This window comes from Amblyomma americanum, chromosome 8, assembly GCF_052857255.1.
Source record: "Amblyomma americanum isolate KBUSLIRL-KWMA chromosome 8, ASM5285725v1, whole genome shotgun sequence".
Taxonomy (NCBI): Eukaryota; Metazoa; Arthropoda; class Arachnida; order Ixodida; family Ixodidae; genus Amblyomma; species Amblyomma americanum.
The window spans coordinates 126,949,745-126,976,083 of record NC_135504.1 but is presented as its reverse complement, the minus strand read 5'-3'; the positions used below and the strand labels follow the sequence as shown (position 1 = coordinate 126,976,083).

Sequence of the window (26,339 nt, the reverse complement as noted above, 5' to 3'; positions counted from 1 at the left end):
CACGACTGGTGAGCCTGTGGAGCGGGCTGTCGGCGTTGCTGGCCAGGCCGGTTGCCGAAAGCGGTCTGTGTGGCGCGAGCGAGATCTTCTTCATCAGTGCCACTAACGATGCCAGCGCTGTTACAAAGTATTTGAGCACGATTACTGCAATGCAACTGTTGTTGACTGCATTATTTATTATGTTACTGGATTCGTAACAAGGAAGCTAGTCAATCAAACACAGTGCATTGTTTGCAAAGAAGCAATTAAAGGACACAAAGGCATCTCAAAAGTAGCTGAAGCTGACCTTGCTAACTTGAAGACGAGAGGGAGGCTAACACATCCAAATGCACACCTTTTCCAGCTTTTCAAACATACTGTGCAAGAGTTTGAGAAGTATGCAGACCAGAGGGATGCATATGGTAAGACTACAGATAATGTGCTGGTACATCCTGAATTTCCTTTCCCCTGTAATCTTCGCAAAGGCAATATTTTGGCCAAGTTGTTGAACTGCTATGTTTGTCTGCGCAGGCATCAATTCTGCCGACAGCTAAAGACTAAGAATGAAAATAAAAGCCAGGATTTGCAAAAAATGTCTAAGCTTGTTAGAGCTCGTGCATCAGGAATACATCGGTGAACAGGTTCCACGTTGTATTTCTCATAAGCTATAAATTTGTATCAGTGTTTCATTTCTACTTCCGTGAGTAAAATGAATCACTTCGCATATTATGTTGAGTGTTTTGACGGTCACTCTACGGACGAATAAATGCAGCGTTGTAGTACGTGTTTGCATATGGGAAACAAGATCCCATGAAGATATTTGCCCAAGACTGCACATCCCTTCTTGGTGGTACGCAAAGCCGTTGGTACATCAATTTCTCTTAACATTGCTACATGTCATTACACCGCTTGACAACACTCTGCAAAGTAGGCCTTATCAGATGAACATAGCACACATAAAGCAGCACGGACTTGCTTTGTCAAGACAGGCGAAGCCTTGTCATTAAACCGCCTTCATGTGGAAACATTCTACTGGTCATGTGCAGTTTTACCTTGTAGTTGTAGTACCTGCTCCCGGAATTGGGAGGGCACATGATGACCACGTGCTTCCATTAAACCGCCTTCATGTGGAAACATTCTACTGGTCATGTGCAGTTTTACCTTGTAGTTGTAGTACCTGCTCCCGGAATTGGGAGGGCACATGATGGCCACGTGCTTCCCGTCGACCGCTCCCAAGCAGTTTGGAAACTGCCAACGCGAGGCAAAACCCTGGCCAATCTGCTCCCATTCTGCCTTCGTAGGTGTCTGGAAGCAGTCAGAAGCACTCTTGTAAGTGGGACGGTGGCAATCTTGCAATGTGTCGGGTGGCAAAAAGCCAACATCAAATAACAGATATGTGCAATGCGATTTTTTTGTCATTCCTCTGTTAAATTGGTGTTATTTCGGGCAGTGCGACAAACATGACAACTGTCAGATTTCTAACAGTTATTTTCATACTGAACTCCTCTTTCACCTATAAAAGTTCCTTTTGAAGCATAAACCTATCTGCACCTTTTATGACTTCCATACCTAATATTTGCTAGTAGTGTACTTAATGCAAAACATTTAAACTTGCCATGCACTCCATCTGTGTGCGAACTGGTAGCAGTGCAATCATAGAGTAGTGAATAAGTTAAAGGAAACAATTTTGGATTGGCTAGTTGTAAAAACTGGGACAGTGAAACCAGGGCACAGATAACTAGCAAACAGTGAGTAATAGACCCTCTCGAAAAGCCGCCATGAAGATGGGAACATGAGAAATTGCCACATTAGACAGCACATCACTAAGACACCAACACTGACCCTCAAAGCGGAGTGGGCATACATTAATGAAATCATGCATCTGTTTAACCATCCAGCACCTGAAAGGAAGTGCAATGAGTGAAAAATTTTGCTGCAAATGTTCACCTCACCCGCATGAAAAGATCTTTCAGCCGTCTCCAGATGGCCCGACATGCTGCGTGGATGCAGCGCCTTGCAGTCTCTACCCCCACACGGAATGCAAGTGCAACGTTGCAGATGTCTTGCCCTGAAGCCAGATAGCTAAAAGCCAGAGGGAGAGAATCAATCCATGAAGAAGCCTGACCTTGCACCTTCAGGTTCACTTGTATTTGATCACTGTGTGAGTGTTCCAGCTTCATAACCAGCTTTTCTAGAGATATGTGAGGCCAAGCACTTTCACGGTGTGAAGCTTCCAGATTCTGGCAGTGCTAGATTACAAATATAGCATATTTATGCATTCAAAATTTTCCACTACGACCAACATGACAGCATTGTGTAAACCTACATGACTATTCCTTTTTTCCCCTTCGTCATTAAAGTTGCCCTCACCTCTTTGTTACTTTATATTTACCATTATTTTGCTCCTGGGAAAAACGCCACAGTGCTATAGTGTGCTATGCACGTTTGCTTTTTTCTCAACACTGCACTGTTCTAGCCATTCCTTTCTGCGTAAAGACAATTGCCGCTTTGCCTCTAAAGTATGTCTGTTTCTTCTCTTTTTTTATGGCTGAGGTGACCATTTTCCTGCATTCTCAACACATTTATCATTTGTTTACATCTCAGCTCTCCTGCCAGCAGCGTGTACACCTCTTTGCACTGCTTCTTAGTCATTTCAGCATTTATTTACAGTAACGTCCTATTAGTTTTGTCATATTCCTACTTTTCTGGGCTTTTTTTTACTCTGTTGTTTTCCGCCTTTTCAGTTTCCAGCTGCTGCTGCATCCTGACTTTCCAGTGTCATCAGCCTTCCTTGTTAAAAGTTCCTAGCCTTTCTTGCCATGTCTCAATTATTGCATTTTTTTCCTGTTTCCTTTAACTGTGCCTTGGTGCTTTTTCCCCCTTGCGCAAGACTGTTTTGTTTTCCAATTTTTCAAACCTTTTTAAGCACCTAGCAAGCTATCTCTTATTGGATGAACTAAGGTAAACTCTGCCGGTCCAGTCTCCCTCACTGATCCATTTCTTTGTTATTGTTTTTAGAGGACCTTTAAAGGGCTAAAAGGGTACAAATGTCCGTCTCACCACACTAACAGATCACTATTTGCCAAAACGACACTTCTAGCAAAGGAAACTCAAGTACCACAAACCTTAATGCTATTGCCAGTCGCTCACCTGGCTCCAGGGGCTCTCTCACAACGTGCTGCCGTGTGAGGTCTGGGGAAACCAATCCGAGCACTTCATCAAATAGCTGTGGGGTCATCCGGAAGAACTTGTAGAACAGATCATGGTCTCCTTCCCGCATGCGGCGCATCTTTTGAGGAAATATGCAAACTATTAGGCTAATCAGCAAAAACCAGACAGCATGATTACAACACTTGTTGCTGCGTTATTACAGCGCAGCTATTGCGGGGTGTTTCTTAGAATGAAATAAGAAGTGTTATTATGCGCATATCATTTAAGCCAGGTTAGGTTTTAACGTGGTATTCACAGCTTGACCTTGTAGAGGTTGACGCAGCTCTCTTACTTCGCCAGCCTTAGTTGGATCTCCGATACGTAGGCGCTGCGCTTCTGCCAGAGCAGCGCAGAAGCACCCAAATTTTCACAGCCACCGATTCTCCCGGAACTGCTTTGTAATAATGATGATCACCTGAGCCCACAGAGTGTTGCCACGGTTTTTTGAAAACCACGCTTATTCGGAACATGCGAGTGATCGAGTAATGTGACGTTAAATTCCTTTCTAATTTATGTGCCCTTTATTGGCGAAGGAGAACATCGGAGTTTACGGCATCCGCGCAGTCAAAAGCGAAATGAATGAACGACAGTCGGCCCCAAAGAGCGCCTAAAGTTTTCTAGCTACTGTGTGTGTAGTATTCCATTCAGATGGAACATGACTGCAGCTCAACTCCACACTCACGCTGTACTCTCGCAAAGGAACGAAACAACTTACCGCTGTGTGATAGAGGCCTTCTTCCTTGCGCACCGCAAACACGGGCCGAACCCACCAGCGTGGCCGTCTCCGCTGGCGCCGCCTCCATCTCAGAATGACAGCAAGTACTGTTCGAATCAGACGCAGTACAAGTCCATTTCGTTGCTGTCGTGCGCACACTGCTGGCATGATTGCGGCACAAGTATGAGCAACACCGAGAATGCTCGCAATGCTGACGAGCTGACAAGCGTTTGCGGGTGACGAGCTGGCGGGAAATGCCGTCCATGCAATGCTATGGCGATGATGCTGTTGGTTAAAATAAAGACCTGAGAAAACTGCACTGAAATACGTGCCAGTTTGAGTGAAAAGCTACTATTAAAACTGCAGTTCAGTTTATATATTACATAACTTGCCTTGCTACTTTCAAAATCTAAACATTTCAAGTGGCAGTCTAACTGTTTTGGCCAGTTCCAATCTATGAGGTCTAGCAACAACGTGCTAGCGCACGCACGAGCGCGAGTCAGCGACAGGCTATGGAGGTGCACACCACTTGCGACGCCCGTCGCGACGCGGCGCTGGGCGCACAGGCGCTCTGCGCGTACGCGTAGGATGTGCCCATCGAGTTAGGGCTTAAGACCCCACCGACTAAACCATCCGGCCTGTTGCAGCCCGTGTCACCCACTCGGCGCCCTTTTCAGCGGTTTGGGATGGAGATCTTGAGTTCCCTGACGCCGTCCTCAGGCGGAAACCGGCATGTGATTGTACTGATTGACTATCACACTAAGTGGGCGGAAACTGTCGCAGTCCCGGAAACAACAGCTCCAAACGCCGCGAAGGCATTCCTGAAAACAGTGGTTCTACGGCACGGAGCGCCAGGTCAAGTAATCACAGATCGAGGACAACATTTTGTGGCCGATATGATGGAAGAGCTGTTCCGTCTCACTCACACGAACCATACGCGCACAACGTCGTATCACCCACAAACAAACGGCTTTTGCGGACACTCGCCGAGATAATCAGCCAATACGTCTCGTCCGATCACCGCGACTGGGATCAATTCCTCCCCTTCGTGACGTTCGCATACAACTCATCCGTGCAAGAGACGACTGGTTATTCTCCTTTTTTTTTGCTATACGGCCACGAGCCAACACTGCCGATTGATGCGGCCCTAGGGGCAGTCCCTGGGGATACAGTGGGTCCGACAAACGAGGAGACAGCGCGCCGATGGAATAACGCGAGAGAGCTGGTGCTCGAGAGAGAGCGAAGGGCACAGGAGGCAAATAAGCTGCGGTACGACCAAACAAACCGCACGCAACTGACCGCTGGTGATCTCGTTTATGTACGCATGCCTACATCCAAGCGAGGCCGCACGTCCAAATTTCTGCATCCCTACCATAGCCCCTTCCGCCTCGTGAGACAAACGGCGGAAAACGATTGGGAAGTGGAAAATCGCCGCGGACGTCGCGACATCGTCAACATTAACCGGATCAAACCCTAGGTTGACCGCGATGACAACGCAGCCACCGGTCCCGAGGAACACAACTCCGAAGAATTCGCCACCATCCGCACAGAGGATGCAACGGAGCCATGCCCAGAAGCGAGCACAGATGAACTCCCACCTAGTGACAGTGACGATGACGAGTTCTTCGATGCATCGGACACGGTCCCATGCGACAATGCCATAACTACCAGTGAAAGGACCCGTCGCCATATAGTGCCTCCACGACGTGATGATTTTGTCTACACATCCTAGGCGTACGTCCGAGCGCCTACGCGCCCACCGCTGCGCCGCGACGGGCATCGAAAAAAGGCATCCACCTCCATGCTCCCTGTGCTGGGCCGTTCCCACTCTCGAGCCCACCGAAGGAATTTCAAGCGAGAAGAAAAGCGACTTGAGGGACACTGAAAGGACAACTTAAATCGCGAAGAAGAGTTTCAGGTACCTGAGAGAGCTTCAAGCCATGAAGAAAAGAGTCCCCGAGAGCCCCGCGGTCCTCCTATTGTTGTAAACCGGACCCCGCTTCAAACGCGTGCGCACTGCGCACTGCTCCAGCGCGCGCGTCGCGCTTTTCGCATGCGCAGACAGGATCCAGAATATAACCGCGCGCGTAGGCTCTCCGCCGGTACGCGTAGGATGTGTCCATCGAGTAGGGGCTTTACCGCCAACTATCGCCCGTCGCTCCTAGCGCGCTGGTTGGCCACGGCGAGCAAGGAGCGCGCGCTGTTGACGGGAACGTGGCGCCATCTGGCGCCACGTTCCCGTCAACAGATGGCGCCATCTGGCGCCATCTGGCGCCACCGGGCGGTGGCGCCACCTGGCGCCACCGCCCGGTGATTCTCCACAAGCTGATGATGCGCACTGTCTGCTAAATGTGAAACGAACGCATACTTCCTTGGGACCGATACGAACGCTTATAGAGTGCAATGGCTCGATCGCATTGATTCCGCTAAGCCGCTCTCAGATACATAGAGAGTAGCCATAAGTGTTTAGTGCTAGGTCGTAGGATGCTTACAGAGAAGCGCAAAGTCCTTCGATGCAAAATGTAGCTAATGACTCTGGTGGCGTGTTTTTGTTTTACTTGATTTACAGTGCTTTTATCTGCGGCAGTAAAGTTGGTTTTGTTAATGTAATATAAAACACAAAAACTTGACAAAACGTATATCTAGTTATTAACTCAATTTGCAGTATATTTACTGTTTGTCCCATCATCAAGCTCGCACTAAGTGATGTCATATCCGCTACTAAAAACCACCAGCGTATGGTGACACTGTCAGCACCACGAATTTGTTTTTGCGAGCTAATTAAAATATTAAAAAAAAAACAGTATACGCGGTACGACCGATGCTAATAGCATCACTATAACTCATTCTATGCAACCAACAGGCAAAACAATGCACTGAAAATATGTTTCGGTGCACCTTTAAAGATCTAAATCTAAATTCGTTGTTGGGCAAAGGGAATGGCGCAGTATCTGTTTCACATCTTGGCTGACACCTGAACCACGCCGTATGGGAAGGGATAAAGGAGGAAGTCAAAGAAGATAGGACGAAAGAGGTGCCGTAGTGGAGAGCTCCGGAATAATTTCGACCACCTGGGAATCTTTAACGTGCACTGACATCGCAAAGCACACGGGCGCATTAGCGTTTCGCATCCGTCGAAACGCGGCCGCCGCGCTCGGGTTCGAACCCGGTACTCCGGATCAGTAGCCGAGCGCGCTAACCACTGATCCACCGCGGCGGGGAAAGATCCCCAGGTGGCCGTATATATTCGGGAGCCCTCCACTACGGCATCTCTTTCTTCCTTCCTTCTCTCAGTCCCACCTTCATCCCTTTCCATACGTGCGGTTGAGGTGTCCACCGAGATGTGAGGAAATTACTGCGCCGTTTCGTTTCCTCAAAAGCCAGCAATTAAAATTCCTCCGGAAGTCATCATATCCCGGCTGGTTCCCGGAACCCGGCGGTCGTTACACGGCCGTCCGCCGCTCCGAAGCACAAACCACGGCCCGATCGGATGGCACTCCTCTATGCCGGCGCCAGCGAACGTCTCCCCTCGGTTGCCAGCCGCATCTCCGGCGCCAACCTGCCGGTAGCTCCGTAGCTCTGTGGTGCATACGGTAGGTCCTTCAGTCTGTAAATACAGGGGTTGACATGATGTTACAGATTCTAATGGTAAGTCCGTAAGCCGATATGTAGGACGCATCAGGTTTGTACAGGATACCATTATTGACAGCATCATCAACAGCCCACTGCAGGACAAAGGCCTCTCCTATATCTCTCCAATTTTCCCTTTCCTGTGCCAGCTGTGGCCACCCTATCGCCGCAAACTACTTAAATATTTCATCCGCCCACCTCAGAGCCAGAGATTCTTAGCACCCTCTACTGCGTCACAGTTATGACCGGCACCTTGGTGAGTTGCTCCCCAGCAGTTCCCCAGAGTTGCTCCCCAAACGCGACCATGGCGCCACCTGAGTGCGGGCCCTCGTCGGCGCGAAGATTGCGCACCAGGTCAAACGAAGAACTCGTGGTGCACGGGAGGCGCGACTCGGCGGACTTCGTCGCTGAATAGGTCCGAATGCGAGTCGGCCATCTTCTTCTTGTATACGCACATGGCCAGTCCCCCTCGTGGGTATGCGGCGTGTATTTCCATTCCGTCAACGATACGGCTTTTATCCATTCTCTTACGGCGTGGTTCAGGTGTCCAACGATATATGAAACAGATACTGCCCCAGTTACTTTCCCCTAAGAACATATTATTATTATAACGATACGGCCCACCAGCTCCTCGTCTTGTCTCCTGGCTGGCCTGAAATCTTTTTGAGCGGCGATTTTTGTTCCAAGCCCATCACAATAGAACCTGTATACAAGGTAACACACACCGCGACGGAAAATGGCAAATTATTTGCGGGGTGCGCTAATTACTTGTTCTAATAAAGGAAAGGACCACCAAAACTGCTTTGATCTGAGTGGCTAAAAGAGCTATTTTGCTCGCATCTCAGAGTGCGACCTAAAAGGCAACACACACGCCGAGGATAAAATTACATATGATTTGTGTGGTGCGAGTACTGAAAAGAAGAAACCATTAAAGGTTTTCGAATAAAAATGGGACAAGAACTCTAATCCATTGCGCCACAGAAGCAACGATGATGTGCCGTGTTAACTGTTCACTTACCTCTTCTGATAAATATTCTATACTCGGCTAGGTGGCGCGCAGCTAAGGTGGTGTGCTTAGAGTTCCTGTATATGCACCCGGAGAGAGCATGTACATGATCCATGCAGGAGCATATACAGGTAACCTAGGTGCGCGTAGGGTGCCTCGATGCACTACATCGAATCACACCATATGCGCTGTACCGTTGACCGGTTCGGAAACACGTGGGTACGCGCCATTTGTACGAGGCCAACGACAACAACTTTCCTCTCTTTTTGCCAGCCAGTGTTAAGTAGGGTTTGCGGATACGTTCAGCACTGCATTATTGCAACTGGATGATTTACATGTTAATTGTCAACAAAATTCTTCCGCACGTCTAAAAATAAGCTTTTTTATTCCTGTAATTAATTGCATTGTTTTATTTTTCATCAGTTATATATTATTATTTTCCCATGTTTCAGTCATTACGCTATTCTGCTCCTCCGCCTCATGCCTTTCTTTTCCTTGCAATTACCCATGCGATTCTTCTTGGCATACACCACCATAACCTTGGCCAATCCCCCCGCGTTGGTCTGTGCCGTGTTTACCTGTCGTCAACAGCAACCACATTCTGCTGGTCGGCCGAGCGCAGGGCGTCGCAGCCAGCGCTGGGCTTGTGACCACCCTCTATGACGGAACTGCATTAATAATTCCTCTTTCCTGGATTTCAGGTGAACTTTTCTCCTAGTGTGAGATGACTAGGACAGCACGGATCGATTCAAGTTGCATTTGGGAGGCACTCTCAGTGGCGAACAGCACGTTCTTGGACCCGATCTGCAAGTGATCGGACCAAGGCGCGCCGCGATTGTTAACTCGCTGGTATCGAGGCCCGACGCCTATCTCGACCCGCCGCTGTCGGGTTCATGACACGAGGCGAGGGACTCCCACGACGCTTCTGCATTTAAAAAAAAAACTTTTTCTCACAGCGCGGCCTAGCTAGGTGCCACCCCGAGTGAGACAGCAATGGTCGAGGTTATCACGTGGGGCCGACTTTGGAGTGCCCGATTAAAGAAAGCAGAAGAGACGGCTTCAAGAGGCCTTACCTGGCAGAAGCCAGAAACATGACGTAATGCTACCTCCTGAGCGAGTTTTTTTTTCTTTTTTCCTCCTTGGTCTGTTATTCCAACATCGTCTTTCAGCCCAATAACGACTGTCTGTAGCCAACCTGCACTACTCAAATGCCAATGCGATTGCTCCAGTCTTCAATTTGAAGACCACTCAAAAATGTTTTTTGGAAAGGGGGGGGGGGATGGGTCGCCGTTCCGAGTGCCCGGATGTGACTTGCCAGGCGTGTGAGAGATAAAAGTATATATACTGACATTCTGCGCCACGAATCTGGAGTTCGCGCTGACGCGCCGCCTCTATGTCATGCATATTAGACAGCAATATAGTAGATGATTTTTTTTTCTGTTGAAAGGAGCTAGAAAAAAAAAGAAGCTCCGCGAGCAACGTGACCGCAACCCCCGCTACTGTTACGGCCACATCCAGGTTTGTATTTCTTTTCTCACAAGGTTGGACAGCCGGAAACACCGGATTTGCCCAGGACCGCCGTGATGCTCTGAATCGGTTCGTCCGTTTAACGAAGCGATCGCTCAGAGCAGTGTTGACGCTGGTTAGAGCGTACGAGCTTTGCATGTTGAGTGCACACCTTTGCAGGTTGAGTGTTCGACATTGGGTTTGCCCCCTAAGGGGCGCAGCGGGGTTTGCGGAGCCGCCTCCAAGCACACACATCGAAAGGCCGGGCGCCGGGCCTGGTGGTGGCTTGTACCCATTTTTAACCGGTGGGTAGCCGGCGGTGGGATTCGAACCAACCACCTCCCGCAGCCGAGGCGGCGGAGCGGCTATTCAGAGGAAGATGATCCTCGTTGCGATTGGCCAACTGAAAACAGACGTCACTGCTCTGCGCTACGTCACTCTGTGGGGACTTTTGGGGAGCATTGTGCTTCAACCGATAGGGAGAATTTCAACTCTTTGCGAAAATCCTTGCTTGCGCCGCGTTCCTTGGTACGATAGGTGCCCATATCCCAAGGTGCATCTCTCTCTCTCCCGCCATTTCCTTTCGCCTCAAGCATGCAGACGGACGTGAGCGCTGGTGCTGCTTCAGCGACCACCGGCAAGAACTCCGAACGGAAGTGGTGCAAGTTTTGCGACAAGGCGTTCTCCAACACTAGTAATTTAAGAAAACACGTAAAGAACGTTCACGGGGAAGGAGCTTTGCAGCATGTAAAAGACGAGGAAGCGCTGACGATGAAGGTACGGTCGTTCTCGTGCGACTTGTGTCCGAAGCATTTTGTCATTCTTCATGACCTGCGGCGGCACCATGTGGACGAACACAACTTCGAGGAAGAAGTGGAGAATCTAGTCTTCGACTCTAATACAGGTAAGAAACGAAGTCGATGCTATTGCATGCATGCACGCAGTGGTCACGACAACAAAGGGGCAGAGCGGGAGGCAGTCGGACGCTCGTTATAGCTTCGATTACTGTTTTAAAAGTTGCAGTTTACTGACCTTTCGAGTGCGCGCTTTTGAAGTGTGTTAATACAAAGCCCGTTCGTTTTTTATTTTTATTTACGGGCTTACACTCACCCGGGGAAACGTGCACGTGGTTTTGCGCATAAAAACTTCGCGATGACATGCGCGTTTTAGTCAAATTTGAAACGCAGCGTACTATGACCTATGGAAGTCATGATTGTAGTCAGTCATTCTGCAATGTATCATGACTCGGCACTTTACAAGCGACGCGGTGGCCAAGTGGTTGAGCATCCGCCTCGCATGCGGGAGGTGCGGGGCTCGATCCCCAGTGCCGCCGGGCACTCACCGGTGATACAATGGGTACAAGTTTTCCCCTGGCCTGGTGCTCGCCTTATCTGGGGTGAACTGCTTGGAAACGGGGTCTTTGACCCCACCCTGAGAAGTCAAAAATACCTTGTGTCATGGCGCTCCTTGGCCATAGATGCCTTTGCGCCATAAAAATCGATAATCATCATACAAGCGACGTAATGAAATTTACAAAGTATGCGTAGTCATAGCCGCGACTCATAATGGTTATGAAGCATAGCATGACTCAGCACTTAAGTAATGCAATGTGTACAGAGGTTGTACAAAGTTTGCTTAGTCATGCTACGTAGCCGTGACTCAAAGATTTCGCATTCTCGCTTAAGTGTGTTTACAGATTTTTTTTTGGTATCCTAGGTCCTCCATAAGGGGCTCTCTTTCATATTTAAATTAGCCACTGCAGGAAAAAAAACTGCTCGTGCAGCCTATCCTAGCAGCAAGACTCGGTGCTACAGGCCTTGCTTATGCTCTGTTGCACCTGCGATGTCTTGACCGAACTGCACTTCATATCTCCATCACAACCGCAATGTGACAGAGGTACACACATACAGGACACACGACATTGTCGCGGCATGCACTGGCTTGGCAGTGCTGTAGCCATCGCAGTTGCAACACACAGAAGTGTGCAGGAGGAATGCCCAGTGTTATTCTAGCCTCTGGAAGTCAACAAAGCTGCCCTGAATTTGTGGTCCAAGGACAGGGCCACGTAAAAGGTTGCCATGCAGGAATGAGCTTTGCAGAGGTAGACTATGTAACAGTTCGTGTAATCAGTTAACCTAGTATATTAAACAATATTCTCCAGAAATTGTTGCTCATGCACCAGTAGCATGAAAAAACCGTAAGTGAATGACTGATCAATTTTTTAATAGTAAAAATAAGCTGGCAAACGCAGTTCTGCACTACTGGCAAAACGCAAAAAATGGTCAACTAAATCCGTGATTGTCATGTGCACTTGGCACAAGCAGAGCGCCAGTAGTAGCGCGGGAGTATTGCCCGTGTTCCCAATCCATAGTGCTTGCATTTTTCATTAGTCTATGTAAAAAGAGCAAACTTCACTTTGCACTTGCCTTTCAAAAAAATGAAAGTGGTGTGATGCACAAAAAAAAGAGAATTTTTGCCAAAATTCTATAAACATGCAAAAGCAGAATTGCATGAACGTTGCCTTGTCTTGTTACTTCACTGTTGGCTTTCTAATGTTGCCTTATGCCGTTTTTCATGCACTGTCATTGTGTACATTTTTATCAAAATGAAGCACATGTATGTTCAGGCCTGTTTTTTCTTTTACTTTTTTAGTCATGGACTTTGATCACGTCATAACTATGCTGTAATGCTGCTATGACACTGTGGTTGCTATGTTGCCGTTGCTATGCTCTTGGCACAGACCCACAAACTTCACAAAATCTTGCTCGGGTGTTTACGCATCAGAATAGTGCTCTTGCACCAATAATTAACTTCTACTGTGTGGAGTGCTTAGTTATGTTTATAATTTTTCCATTTCAAAATTTTGCACCTGGAAAGATGGAGAAGAAAGCAGAACTTGCTGTCATTTCATAGCTTCAACAGGAAGGAAAGAAAGCGCATCAAGCGTTTTCAAACGCTACCTGCATTGCCACCGTTCCGGCACGCACAAAGAGCTTCCTATGGAACAGCGCCAAAGGCAGAAAAAGGGGCAAGGAAGCTGCAGAATTGGCAAGCATTGCTTTGCAACTCTAGAGGTTACGGAGAAAGACAGCAAAGTATATGTAGTGTTTCAAAAGAAACACTACGAACACTTCAATGAAGTCTGCCACCAGAGGCTGTCCCAGGATGAGGCCAGAGTGCTTGCAGGTTAGCCACTCCTCTTGTGCAAAGCGTTTGTGCATGCAGTGTTCACTGTACCAGAATGTAAAAACATTTAGAGGCTACACTCTATCAACCCTTCATATGGTTTGAGACAAAAGTGCATTACTAGAAATTTAGGGAAATAATTTGTTCATTGAACTGAAGAGTGATCATTACAATGAATTTTCATTCTCCTGCAATGCACTCATGGCACAAAAGAGGTGGTACGACACATGAAAACACCTATGGTAAAGTGGGAAAAGGTATGTCCCACAAAACGAGGGGGCAGAATAAGTTATAGTAGGTTACAACTTAAGAACCAAGTGACCAATGCCCCTCAAAGGAAGCCTTCTAGGCAGTGGTGTCGACCAATTCTTATGATGTCACGTTAATCCTAAGGAGTAGCATTGCAGGATGGTGGCAGATGAACGGGGATTAGTTGCGGCTTAACTGCTGGGTCATGAAAATCAGCTGATACCATTGAATGGAGGGTCTTCTTTGAGGGCCATGCGCCACTTTGTTCTTGAGCTGTATCTGACTATAGTGCAATACACTTGAGCTTGCTTGGTCGCATGGAAGGGTGAAAAACAATTGATCCACAATGGTGCAGAGCAGGCGAAACCGAGCTGCAACATTTGTGCGCATGCGCCATGTCAAGTGGGACGAAGGTGAAGATGAAACGCCCAGCAAAACGGAGCGGCGAAAGACTGACTTTGCAATTCGACTAAGCGAGTTCCACTCGGCCAGCTGTAGCTATCGCGTCACACCAGGTTTAACCAGAGCTAAACCACCGCCAATTTTTTTCTGCTGGTTTCATTGACTATCCTAGGTTTGTCTCTCAGTCGGCTGACATTAAACTTCAGCCACAAGAATTTGGCTTGAGCTCCATGAAATGCGTCTTGAATGACAATTGCAGCATCAAGAGCCAAATAAAAAATTAAATGCTAGCCCCCATTTTGGCCGCCTGTCGAAAGCGTAGGCATTTTGTTCTGATAAGAGCAACAACGCTACCAGGCTAACGGTTGTATAAGGGGCATGTTTTTTCTCACAAGACAGGTTCGTCTGCAGTGAACTTTCATTAATTCGGACTATTTCACTGTGTTGTCACTTCATTACTAATTCTCGCAGGAATGTCAGTAAGCTTTACAGCAGCCCATCCCGTTGTCATTTTCCCTACCATCGCCAACTGGTTGAGCATGCATTTAGAGATCCTGCAGCTTCCTTTGGTGTTGGCTTTGCACAATCTAATGTCTCCGTGAGAACCAAAGTGGAGGGTGCTCGAAAACCACTGCCCAAATCATTCAGTGCCTTGCTTTTAATCGTCTAGAAAGCTGAAGAACAGTTCTAGGGTCTCCTCAGTTACCGGATCCCCCTTAACTATGAACAATGAAAACCTGTTAGGTCACTAGGTGAATGCAATACCAAGAAAAATTACTAAGGGCGCTTAAACTACTTACATGAGTGTGAAAGCATTTTAATTTCAGTTCCTTTTCATTTCAAATTTTTCTCTTTCTATTTACACACCTACTCATTAGCATACATTTGTAAGGTAACGCATAAACTTGGTTCACCTCTGCTCGCCCAGACGCAACATGGTTTTGTGGCCTGTGGGTTCCCCGCTCGCTTTGCAATCTGGAAGTCCTGGGCTCAATTCCCTGCACCTTAGAAATTTTATTTTTATTTGATGTCACAGAGACATCATCTGGGATTTTTGGGATCACTGCTGGTTAACGCCGCTGCAGAGTTTCGTTGCATTAAAAATGTATGCCTGGAACAGAGTCATTGCTAATCGTAATGATTCCTCACTGACGCCCACACTTTCAAACATAAAACAGAGTAGTGTGCATCCAGTTACGAAATCCACTCACAAACAGGGTCCCGACATTCCTGTTGACATGCGGAATATAGCAAAAATGTTCTTGGAAGCCCGGATCAAAATTGTGTCCCTTCCAAAAAATGCCAGCTGGAAACATCACTCGTCAGAAATGAGCACGAAGTTTAACTGCTGATATTGCTTTCACCATGACACAAAAGAAAAATAATACATTTATAGTTCAGTGCAGTGTTCATATGAGGAATTTCCGGTCCTAGAGTGGCAATGGCCATCTCACAAGCTATACACAAATTGTAAAGTTGTGCAGGTGGGAGACACCAGTGTCCGCTGTTGCCACATAAATAGTTAAAGGTTATTATGGTATCAGTTAAAGGTTTTGTTTTTTCATGTATTACTTTGCGTGACCATAACTGCATTTCTATCCTCTCCAAATTTTGTACTACGTGCAGAAAATATTTGTTTCGTGAACCCATGTTAATAAGCCGTTTAGAGTACTTATAACAGGCTGCATTAAAGCAGTAGAGATACCAAATTTTAGCTGTACGTTCAGTCTTTGCAACGATGCACAGCACATGAGAAGATATTGACAACCATGTGAATTGTGCCAACAAGCGACAATAACTGAATGTTTTTCTCTTATGCTGTTACGGTTTCAACAGCTGAACGGTGGCTGTGACGTCACAGATGATTTGATGGTCACTGCTTTCGTCGTTTTAATTCGCAGCATTTGTTATGCAAGCCTAACCCGCTGAAGTGGTTCAGTGGTTTGAATGCTACTGAGCCGGAATACCCGGGTTCGAACGCGGCCGCAACAGCTGCGTTTCGACGGAGGCGAAATGCAAGAGGTGCCCATGTGCTGCACATTGTCAGTGCCCAAAGATTCCAAGATGGTTGGAATTATTGCGGAGCCCTCCACTACGGCTTTCCCTTGCTTCGTTCACTCCCACGTTCCTGCCTTCCCTCATGGCACGTTCAGGTGCCCACAGTGCCATTTCCATTCCTCAAAAACCACTAAACACAAGCCTGGACAAGAGTTCAAATCACAAAAAAAGAACAAGCAGATTATATTGCAGTTTATGCATAACTTGCACACCCTTAAATAGTCTCTTACTTAGCAGCAGTCATTCGGTTGCTGAAGCCGAAACAGCTTGAGAAAAATAGTCACTTAGAAATTATTCAGGATTTTACATTGCGCCTCATGCACAGTATTGTGCTCCAGTCCAAAGAAACAAAGAACGCATTCAGAAATTTGGCTTGTCTACTCCTTTAAAGGTGCAGTCAGGTCAATTGGTGCACTTTCTGAATATGTAGAATGAAACGGGACTGAATGAGAACCAGATGTCCTTGTTCTTTTCTTGTCCACATTTTCAGAGCTTTTATATCCTGCATTTATAACAGGCTGTATATAACTTTCCTGTTTTGCATTCTATGCATGTTTAAACACTCAAGCACATAAAATGAATACCATCTGGCTGTGAAACAAGCATTTTGTCGTGTGCTGTGCAGTGCCACAAAAGTGAAATTAAAGTTATGATGTAATTTGTGTCATCTGTAAAAAAGGAACAAGGCTGAAGACAAAGGAATCTGACAAGAAGTATCTGTCACTTTATTACATGGCAGTAAGCAAATGTACCAGAGATGCTAACAGTTTATTTTTCTGTACAATTTTCAGGTCGGTTAGCAGAAGGAGTGCCCGCAAAAACCGTTGTGCACAACATCCGAGCAGGCACAAGTGGATCAAGCCCACGGATGCAACTTGTGACCACTAAGGACCTCCGCAACATTGCAGATAAGTTTAGGATTGGCAAAGAAGAGAAGAGAGATCCAGACGATTTTAAAAGTGTTGACTTATGGGTCGAAGAAATGAGGGCGGAAAACGAGTCACCACTGTTGTATTATATGAAGAAGGGTGACCCCAACAGTCATGATGGTGACATTGAGCTAGCGTTAATGACATTCCCACAACGAGAGTTACTTTCTAAATTGGGGACAGAGAAACTGTGCATTGACTCCACCCATGGCACAAATAAGTACAAATTTCAGCTGACAACCCTGCTCACAATTTCTGAAGACGGATCTGCTATCCCGTGTGCCTATGTGATTTCAAAAAGGGTGAACATGGGCACCATGGTGAGGTTTTTCGAGGCCATCAAAGAAAAAACAAACACAGTACAGCGTCAGGCATTTATGTCTGATGATGCCCCTGTTTATGGCAATGCATGGGAGCAGGTGATGGGTACCCTGAAGAGTCGACTGCTTTGCAGCTGGCACGTGCTGCACAACTGGGGCGCGCGCCTGAATACGGTCACAAACAAGGACTGCAGGGATACAATAAGGGACATGCTACACACTCTGATGAAGTGCACAGATGAGACAGAGTTTCAACAGTTGCTCCCTGCGTTTCTTAGCATTTATTCCAAAGAGCAGCAGCTTAATCGTCTTGCTCCAAAGGAGCTGGAAGAGCTGGATGGCTTCATCAGATATTTTGAAAAAACATACGCAAAGAGGGCATGTCAGTGGGCTTACTGCTATCGGCAGTACATTGGATTAACAACAAATAATCACTTGGAGTCAATGCACAAGACACTGAAGTACTCTCACTTTGGTGGCAAGATAAATGGGCGACTGGATAAATTAATCAAAGTACTTTTTTATTTGACGTCTGACAAGCTTTACAACAGGGCTATTGCACTTATGAAAGGAGGAGCAGACCACCGCAAATCTGCCCCATTTGGGAGGCATAAAGTGGGGATTGAGCTTTGTAAGACCAGTACTGAGAGAGTGGGAGATGGCCAGTGGCATGTAAAGTCACAAAGCTTGGTGAACTTCAAGCACACAGTGCAAAGGACTAGCAAATCATGCAGTGGCTGTGAGCTTCATTGCAAGCAGTGTGAGGCTTGCCACAACATGTTCACATGCACATGTGTTGACCATGCAATGCATGCGCACATGTGCAAGCACATGCATGCTGTTGCTTTAATAGAGCTGCAGTCGCGCAAGTTGCAGACCAGCCAGGAAACCTGTTCCAATTGTCCTTCCAAAGATGGCATCCAAGACTATGCTATCGATGATGCAGGCTCCTTAATGGCCAGTGCTCAACATATTATGCAGAGCACTCAGCAAGGCTCCACACTAAAAATATCACCAGAAAGAACTAATGTGCTGAAATTGAAAGCTGGGTCTACCTTCCAAATGCTGATTAACCAGCTTCCAGAGAAAACTGCCGAGGAGCAAAAGATGATAGACGAAAACCTGACAAAGTTTGCTGCAAAGCATAGCCTTGCAACCGCAAAGCAGCCAACAGAAAAAAAACCACGGCTGGTGCCTGCAAATAAGAACGTTGAAAAGCAGCCGCGGTATGGAGCACTGAAATATGGCAAAATCAAGCCTGCATTGGGCCGTCCTCCCACTATGCTGCAGCAGGAAACAGTAAAACGGCAGCTTCTCTCTCATGGACTGGACGAAGAAGTCTTGATTATTCATACCGGAAATGACCACGATTACTGTAAAGTAAAAAAGTAAAATAATGCTTCCTTGCGGATTGAACTTTGTCCAAAGCTGAGAAATGTGCAGTTTATCCCTGTGTAGCAAAATGTTCATGGAGTGCATTGACTGAAAACAGTAAATAGCAAGCATAAATAAGGGAAGTCATAGAGAGTGCATCTGTTATAACATAAGAGGCATCTCGAACTTAATTTGTGCTGTTGCTTGTGTAACATACAAGTGCAACCATTATGAAAGGGAACACGCAAGCATGCCCCAAAGCGAGCCAGTGCTTTACCCAACATGTCTTAAAAAAACAAGTATGTCGTGCTTTTCAGTTGTCTTCCATGAAAAGCGGAACAGCAGTGCTCACTGAATTGATAAATTGGAATAACTGTTCTTGACCACATGTTCCTTTTTGTACTGCCTGCACTTGTACATAGATGTGGTATGGTGTGCAGCCATGTGGCAGTGGCTTGGATGGTGTGTGCGTTAGAGCGCGAGAGGCACCTCCAACCTTGTCACGTGTGCTGCTGGTAAGTATGTGTGCATGGAGTGTACATAGATGTGTGGTATGGTGTGCAGCCACATGGCGGTGGCTTGGATGGTGTGTGTGAGAGAGAGGCACCTCCAACCTTGTCACGTGTGCTGCTGGTAAGTGTGTGCATGGAGTGTACATAGATGTGTGGTATGGTGTGCAGCCACGTGGCGGTGGCTTGGATGGTGTGTGCGTTAGAGCGCGAGAGGCACCTCCAACCTTGTCACGTGTGCTGCTGGTAAGTGTGTGCATGGAGTGTACATAGATGTGTGGTATGGTGTGCAGCCACGTGGCGGTGGCTTGGATGGTGTGTGTGAGAGAGAGGCACCTCCAACCTTGTCACGTGTGCTGCTGGTAAGTGTGTGCATGGAGTGTACATAGATGTGTGGTATGGTGTGCAGCCACGTGGCGGTGGCTTGGATGGTGTGTGCGTTAGAGCGCGAGAGGCACCTGCAACCTTGTCACGTGTGCTGCTGGTAAGTGTGTGCATGGAGTGTACATAGATGTGTGGTATGGTGTGCAGCCACGTGGCGGTGGCTTGGATGGTGTGTGCGTTAGAGCGCGAGAGGCACCTCCAACCTTGTCACGTGTGCTGCTGGTAAGTGTGTGCATGGAGTGTACATAGATGTGTAACATAGTGTACAGCGGTGTGGCAGTGGCTTGGATGGTGTGTGTGTTGAAGAGCATGAGAGGCATCTCCAACAGTGCCACAGGTGGAGCTGACATAAAGTATATAGCAAGCTCTCAATGCAAGCCCAGTTAAATTCTAGAATATGTTGAAGTGAGAAAAGAGTATTTTGGTTGCGTATATATGCAGTCTAAGGAAGCATGTGCAAATTAAACTCAGCTGTCACTTTTCTGTTAACCAGAACTTTCACAATACACATTGTTGCAATACTTTTGCCCAGGTATAACATGCCATTAAGGTCAAAAAGCACAGGACAGCAGATGTGTTAGCTCAAAACAGCGATGAAACATGCTCACAAGCTGTTGACGATTTGGACAGCACAAAGGGAACTAAGATTTAAAAAAAACTGGCTGAAAATGTCCATGAGACATGCTCACAAGCTGCCGATGATGACTCAGACATCAGAGATGCCGTTACTGAGGGAGCACCAGTGATGTGTATGGCTGTTCTCAAAGAGTCTGAATTTTATTTTCGCAGCATGACTGCACTGAACACTTTCCAAGGAAAGTGCAGCAAATGAAGTGTTAGCATGTTTCATCACTGTTTTCAGCTCACAAGCTGTTGATGATTTGGACAGCACAAAGGGAACTAAGATTTAAAAAAAACTGGCTGAAAATGTCCATGAGACATGCTCACAAGCTGCCGATGATGACTCGGACACCAGAGATGCCGTTACTGAGGGAGCACCAGTGATGTGTATGGCTGTTCTCAAAGAGTCTGAATTTTATTTTCGCAGCATGACTGCACTGAACAATTTCCAAGGAAAGTGCAGCAAATGCCATATTGTTGTTTTGATGGACCAGTTGCTGTGGCATAGGCAAGCTTACAGTAAAGACTTAGCCTAAGTGCATATGAATGCATTGCTGGTAATGTACTGAAGTATTTGCCTAACTCTTTCCTAACTGTATGTTTCATTCTCACTTAGTAAAAACTATTTAAGCAAAAGGTTTGTGCAATGCCAGACAGTATTTGGGTGGAACTTATAAAATTCTAATGTAGCAGGCCAAAGCGGGCTGTTTGTATAAAGTGCAGTCAGGTAACGGAAGGACCCTGGTGCCCTGAATTATAGTGAGCCTACCTTGTCATTCAAGTGGCAATATCAATGATCCTGAGTACAACTCCATTTAATGCTACGGGCTTGCAGGTTGCTGACTTGAGCCATGCTAACATCTGGGGCAATGAACAGCTGCAGAGCTGCGGGTTCAGGTTGAGGGAAGCCAGAACCTCCACTAACTATAAGGAGGCATTCTAATCCTAGGAATTGTTGATACAGTCCAGCAATACATAGTCCTTGTCATGCTTGCATTGCAGGAAGCTTGCTGTATCTTTGTGTGCAGAGCAGAAAGGGCTGCAAAACTTTTTTATAGAGAACTAAATTTTTACACCAGACTAGCCATCCAAATTTTAGGCTGAACCACACTGGTCATAGGGACAGGTGCTCACTTGTCCTTGACTAGAGAAAATGTAGCTTTTTCACAAGTTGTGTGCTTGCCTTGCTTGTGTTTGTTTTTTGCAGATTTGATGAGGGAAAATATTTAATGCAGAAAGTAGCACCTGAATGTGCTGGCTGTTTGTAGACCCTGCCAACTGAAGATGGCAGATTTCAGGTGAGGATTATTTTGTGAGGTAGTTGCTGGGCTGCTTTGACAAAGTTCTTCAGCATAGCAAGCTCAAAACACAGCAGGGAAGAGGAGTGCCATTTGCTAATTTTCTTGAAGCCCGCATGGTCATAACAAGGGGAACGGATATCCCATGTCAAGCAGCACCAGTACGGGTACACTACAGGCCTCAAGTAATTCCTTTCTAGTCATTCTTTCTTCCCGAAATTTTCCTCCTAGGAATGGAGAACTCATCCCGCTATGGCACCTCAGTGGCTCTGGCGTCTTTAGACTGCTTACCCCAGGGTTTGATCCTGGCCGTGGCGGCTGTATTTCAGTGGAGGAAAAATACAAGAATGCCAATATGTTGTGCAAAGTCAGCGCACGTTAAAAAGCCCCAGGGGGTGCAAATTAATCCGGAGACCTCCATTATGGTGTCCCTCATAGCCCATGTGTCGCTCTCAAATATAAACCCCACAGTTTAAAAATAAGATATTTCAGGCCCCTCATTCCCCACTCAGAATCTGCATGTGTGAGTAAATTTTCTCTGGTGCTGCTCAACAGAGAACCTCTTGACAATTAGCAAGCATTTCTCATCTTTAGGCAATTAGTGCACTCTGTTGCTTGTTCATACCTGCCTTGCATTCACTATCATTTTTGTTTGCATGTGGTGCCCTTCAGGAAAAGCAGTATCAAGTGGCACTCCATGCTGCATACATACCTCTTTGTCATGTCGTGATGTCATAGTGAACTGCATTTTTAGAGGACAGTTGAGAATATGTAGTTATCGTGGAGCATATAACTACCATTCATCTTATTTAACAAAGACAATACTGCTGCAGCAGACAAACACTATTACTCATTTTTCGGAACTTTGCTGGTGCAATGTGTCACACGGACTTATATTGCCGTGGTAGAACTAGTTGAGAATGGCCTTCCCTCACCATAGTAAAGCACTTCATAAATGAATTTGCTTGGCAGTCATAGGTATGGTGCTGTGGCAAAGTTGCTAGGAATTTGTTCCACTCATGCAGATACTTATTTCTATTTTTGTTTCAGGCTTTCGTACACCATATTTACTTACATAATGGATGCACTTGCATAATAAATGCCTTGCCTACTTCAGTCGCCAAAATTTGGGGAAGTTTAATTGACCACACCAAGTTTTACAGCATGTAATAAATGCACCAAAATTACCATTCAAATTTTTTCCCACAGACTGCATCCATTATGCAAGTAACTGTGGTATTATGTTACAGAATGAAGCACTGTCAACCGTAATATGTGGCCGCAAAACTGCCTGGAGCCACGTGAAGAGGAAGGCTCCCAAGGCTCATCACACCACATTTTCTCCAGTATCCAGACATGGCACCCGTTTCATCCTGCACCTCACATTCACCTCGGGATATTGATAACCTGTCAGCTAGATAACGAATGTTGCAAATAAAATGTCTAACAGAAAGCTGCGGTTGTATGTATCAGGGGTTTTCCTTGACTTGTGGCAGTCAACCTGGACAAGTTGTCGTAATGCAAGGCAGCCCAGTATGCACGAAATGTGAATTGCAACACCTTCACATATCATTTCTTAGGGTTCATCGTTTTCCACAATTGGGTGCAACTCATCCTTCCACAGTCCTCGCATAAAGTGCTCCTTTTCCTTTCTTGGCTGCCAAAATTTCTTTTCCTAGGCATTTTGGCAATTTTCAATTGCATTTCTCCACGAATGTGGTACTTCTGAGAAGTTGGAAGGTAATTTTACATATGATCTATTTTTAATAACCTTCAAGATACTACGCTTGACTTAAACATTTGCAGTCATAGATACGCTGCCATTGTGTGATCACTGTACAAAAACATTGATTCTAATTGATGTTTACGATGCCCTACAAGCCCATCTGTGGCTTTAGAAAGCTACACTTCCTAGTACAGACATTAAATACAACTTGCACATAGCAAAAACTAATCAGTGTGTAACGTTGAAATTCAATAGATTCCATTACACGCCGCTTCGATCCCAGCTGCGGTGATTTAATTTTGATGGTGGCAAAATGCTAAAGGTCCGTGTGCTGTGCGAAACCACTGGTGGTCGACATTACCGGAGCCCTCGACTACGACGCCCCTCGTAGCCTGATTCGCTTTGGGGCGTTAAACCTCATAAACCAAACAACCAACTTGTCTATTAATTGCAATACCCACATCACATGGGCACAACTGACAAGGTGTTCAATGCATGTTCATTAACAGCATTTTTGCTGCAACTTCCAGTTATTGTCCGAACACAATAATGATGGGAATACTTGAAGATTAGAAAAGTTTCTTTCATTTGAACAAAACGTGCCTGTAGGGTCAAAGCCTTTGTCAATATTGTTCAAGTGTAGTAGTATCTCACTTCTTTTGCAGAAAATAGTTTCTCGCTAGTTCAATCTAAATGGTCACAATCAGCCTGTGGTGTCAGTATAAGGTGATGTCAAAATAAGGACTGTTACATTAATTAGGTTTTTTTGAAATTAATCATGAAATATAGTACAAAATGCATGAGCTTGTTACTTGTAGCAAACGTGAAGATGGCATACGCATGAATGTCGCGAAGCTGGTCCCTGCAGTGCGGCATGAAAACCGATAAAATTTAATCACGAATGGTACATGTGTTAAATGCTGATCAATTAAGGCTAAAAATAAATCACAGACCATCAATGTGACTCATGCGGCACAGTATGCGTCAGCATGATGTTCCTGCCAGACGGAGCGCAGCAGCTGCTGACAGATTCAGACTACGAATGGGTCCCATCAATCACCACGTGACACGCCCACTCCACTCACCTAATGAAATCCAGCTATCTGTGACACATCCACTCTCCCCACCCCTCGGCTGTGTCAACCGCTTGCCAACCATCTCCACCTACCCTCTCTTCTCTTTCTACTCTCTCCACTTTGCCACCTGAGGCTTCAGACAGATGGATGGACGAATTATTCCAACATGGGGGTTCTGATGCTGACGCATTACAATGATATTTTTGAATCACAGCTACAGTTTGTTACATGCCAAGTAGAAAAGTACTCGCTACACCATGCATCACAAGGAAGTACATTTGGCGCCTAAATTGAAATGTGCAGTGTAGCGAGCAGTCAGCACCAGGTGCTGTACACAGACACGAGCGCGAAATGGACAATGTTTATTACCTTATTAAGGCCTTTTCTGTGCAGCAGTTGCATGTGCACTCCCCCTGTACAGAGTGTGAAGACTGCTTTTGAAGCTAAGGTTGATCCCATTGCAACGAATAAAGACAGCGCAAACACGAGAACCGAACACACAGCACTGACTCAACTCTTCGATGGTCAGTGCTATGCGTCTGGTTCCCGTGTCATCCCTTTTTGTTCTGCGACCAACCTTAACTAAAACAAACAACTTGCCCGAACCCTTGCTTTTGAAGCATGCCATGCGCTAGCACGCAGTAGAGTGCACAGACTGAGCCATGTGTGCTATTGTAGCAGCAGTAAACCACGGGCAAAAAATACCTTTGTCCGTAAAGTTTCAAGACTGATATATTTTCTTCTCTAGAACTAATTCCCCAAAACAAATGTTGGTGCGTATGTGTAGCACAATCTTTTCGGGCTAACCTGAGCTATTTATGTTAGTTGCTGAGGGAGCCGCTAGATGGCACTACATGTAAATACGTTGTCACTTGTCGTCTGCACATTCTACTGTGAGTGAATGTGGAGAGATGGACGTGTAAGTTTATAACTCTGTGTGAATCTTGGCATGACAGCCACACAGATGTAGCAGCTCCTTCTTGGCGCTTACGGCAATGAGACATTATCGCGGGCACAAGTTTTCGAGTTCCACAAGAGGTTCGTTTCGGGGAGAATGTCTGTGGAAGACAACACAAGGCAGGGGCACCCTTAAACCTCACAGAATGAAAACAACGTGGCTCGGATCAGGAAAATCATACAGCAAGACCGCACCATTACAATCCGCATGCTATCAGATGCTCTCGACATTAGTAAGAACAACATGCCACCAAATTCTATGTGAGAACTTGGGGAAACAAAAGCTGAATGCCAGACTTGTGCCGCACTCCTTCACACAGGACCAGAAGGACACGCGGGCATCAGTGAGCGCTGATTTACTCTCTGAGGCAGAGAAGGATGCTGGCATTCGCCGACACCATCATTGCTGAAGACGAAACATGGTGTTTTCAATACGATCCTCAAAACAAAGAGGCAGAACGCCGAATGGCGGTCCACAAGCTCTCCGGCGTCGAGAATGGTGCAGCGACAGAAGACCAAAACAAAGACGATGCTGATAGTTTTTTTCGATGCCTGAGGTGTCGTACACCACAAGTTCGTCCCACAAGGGCAGACGGTGAATCAGGAGTTTTATATCCGCGTGCTCCAACACATGCGTGATGCACTGCGACGCCGTCGCCCTCACTTATGGGCATCTGGACAATGGAGCCTTCTCCACGATAACGCAAGGCCGCCCACTACTCTCAGCGTGACAAAATTTCTCGCCAAGCACAGCATTACTGTAGTTCCCCATCCGCCATGCTCGCCTGACCTCACCCCATGCGATCTTTTCCCGATTCCTCGTGTGAAGAGAGCCCTAAAAGGTCGCTGGATGGGGAGTGGGGAGGCCATTCAAGGCGCCACGACATAGGAGCTGGCAGCCCTGCCAAAAGAAGCGTTTTCCAACTGTTTCCAAGACCTCAAGAAGCGTTGGAAGCTGTGTATAGACTGCAAGGGAGATTATTTCGAAGGGGTGCTGCACAAATGATTTCAATGATTTCAACGCATTTTTTTTAATGGACTAAGTCTCGGAACTTTACGGACAAAGGTTGTATGTATACACAGCCAATTGCGATAGTCGGTAATGCGAATTTTAAGCGCAGCTGTTTATGTATTTTAGTTTTGCAATATACTAAGGTACAAAATTTAAGAGAGCCACCTGCCACGGCAAGATTCAGTGATAGGT

General features: G+C 46.4%; 2 protein-coding genes and 1 long non-coding RNA gene across 3 annotated transcripts; 2 read left to right on the top strand and 1 right to left on the bottom strand.

Annotated features, from left to right (window-relative positions):
• Positions 1-1,236: 1,236 nt before the first annotated feature.
• LOC144102756 (uncharacterized) lies at positions 1,237-4,284 on the bottom strand (the record flags this gene model as incomplete). The annotated part of the gene is made up of 4 exons (XM_077635935.1): positions 3,905-4,284; positions 3,105-3,268; positions 1,932-2,061; positions 1,237-1,284 (listed from the first exon to the last, which is right to left on the bottom strand). Coding segments are annotated over exons 1-4 (510 nt in total), but the record flags the coding sequence as incomplete, so codon positions are not given.
• A 6,129-nt stretch (positions 4,285-10,413) lies between these two features.
• On the top strand, positions 10,414-13,237 carry LOC144102755 (uncharacterized). The gene is made up of 2 exons (XM_077635934.1): positions 10,414-10,950; positions 13,038-13,237. The coding sequence occupies exons 1-2, from the start codon at positions 10,641-10,643 to the stop codon at positions 13,235-13,237; spliced, it is 510 nt and encodes a 169-aa protein (XP_077492060.1). The 5' UTR covers positions 10,414-10,640.
• Positions 13,238-21,120: 7,883 nt separating this feature from the next.
• Positions 21,121-22,829, top strand: LOC144100690 (uncharacterized). The gene is made up of 2 exons (XR_013307802.1): positions 21,121-21,376; positions 22,427-22,829. It is a non-coding gene; the product is annotated as an uncharacterized LOC144100690 (long non-coding RNA).
• Positions 22,830-26,339: the final 3,510 nt, after the last annotated feature.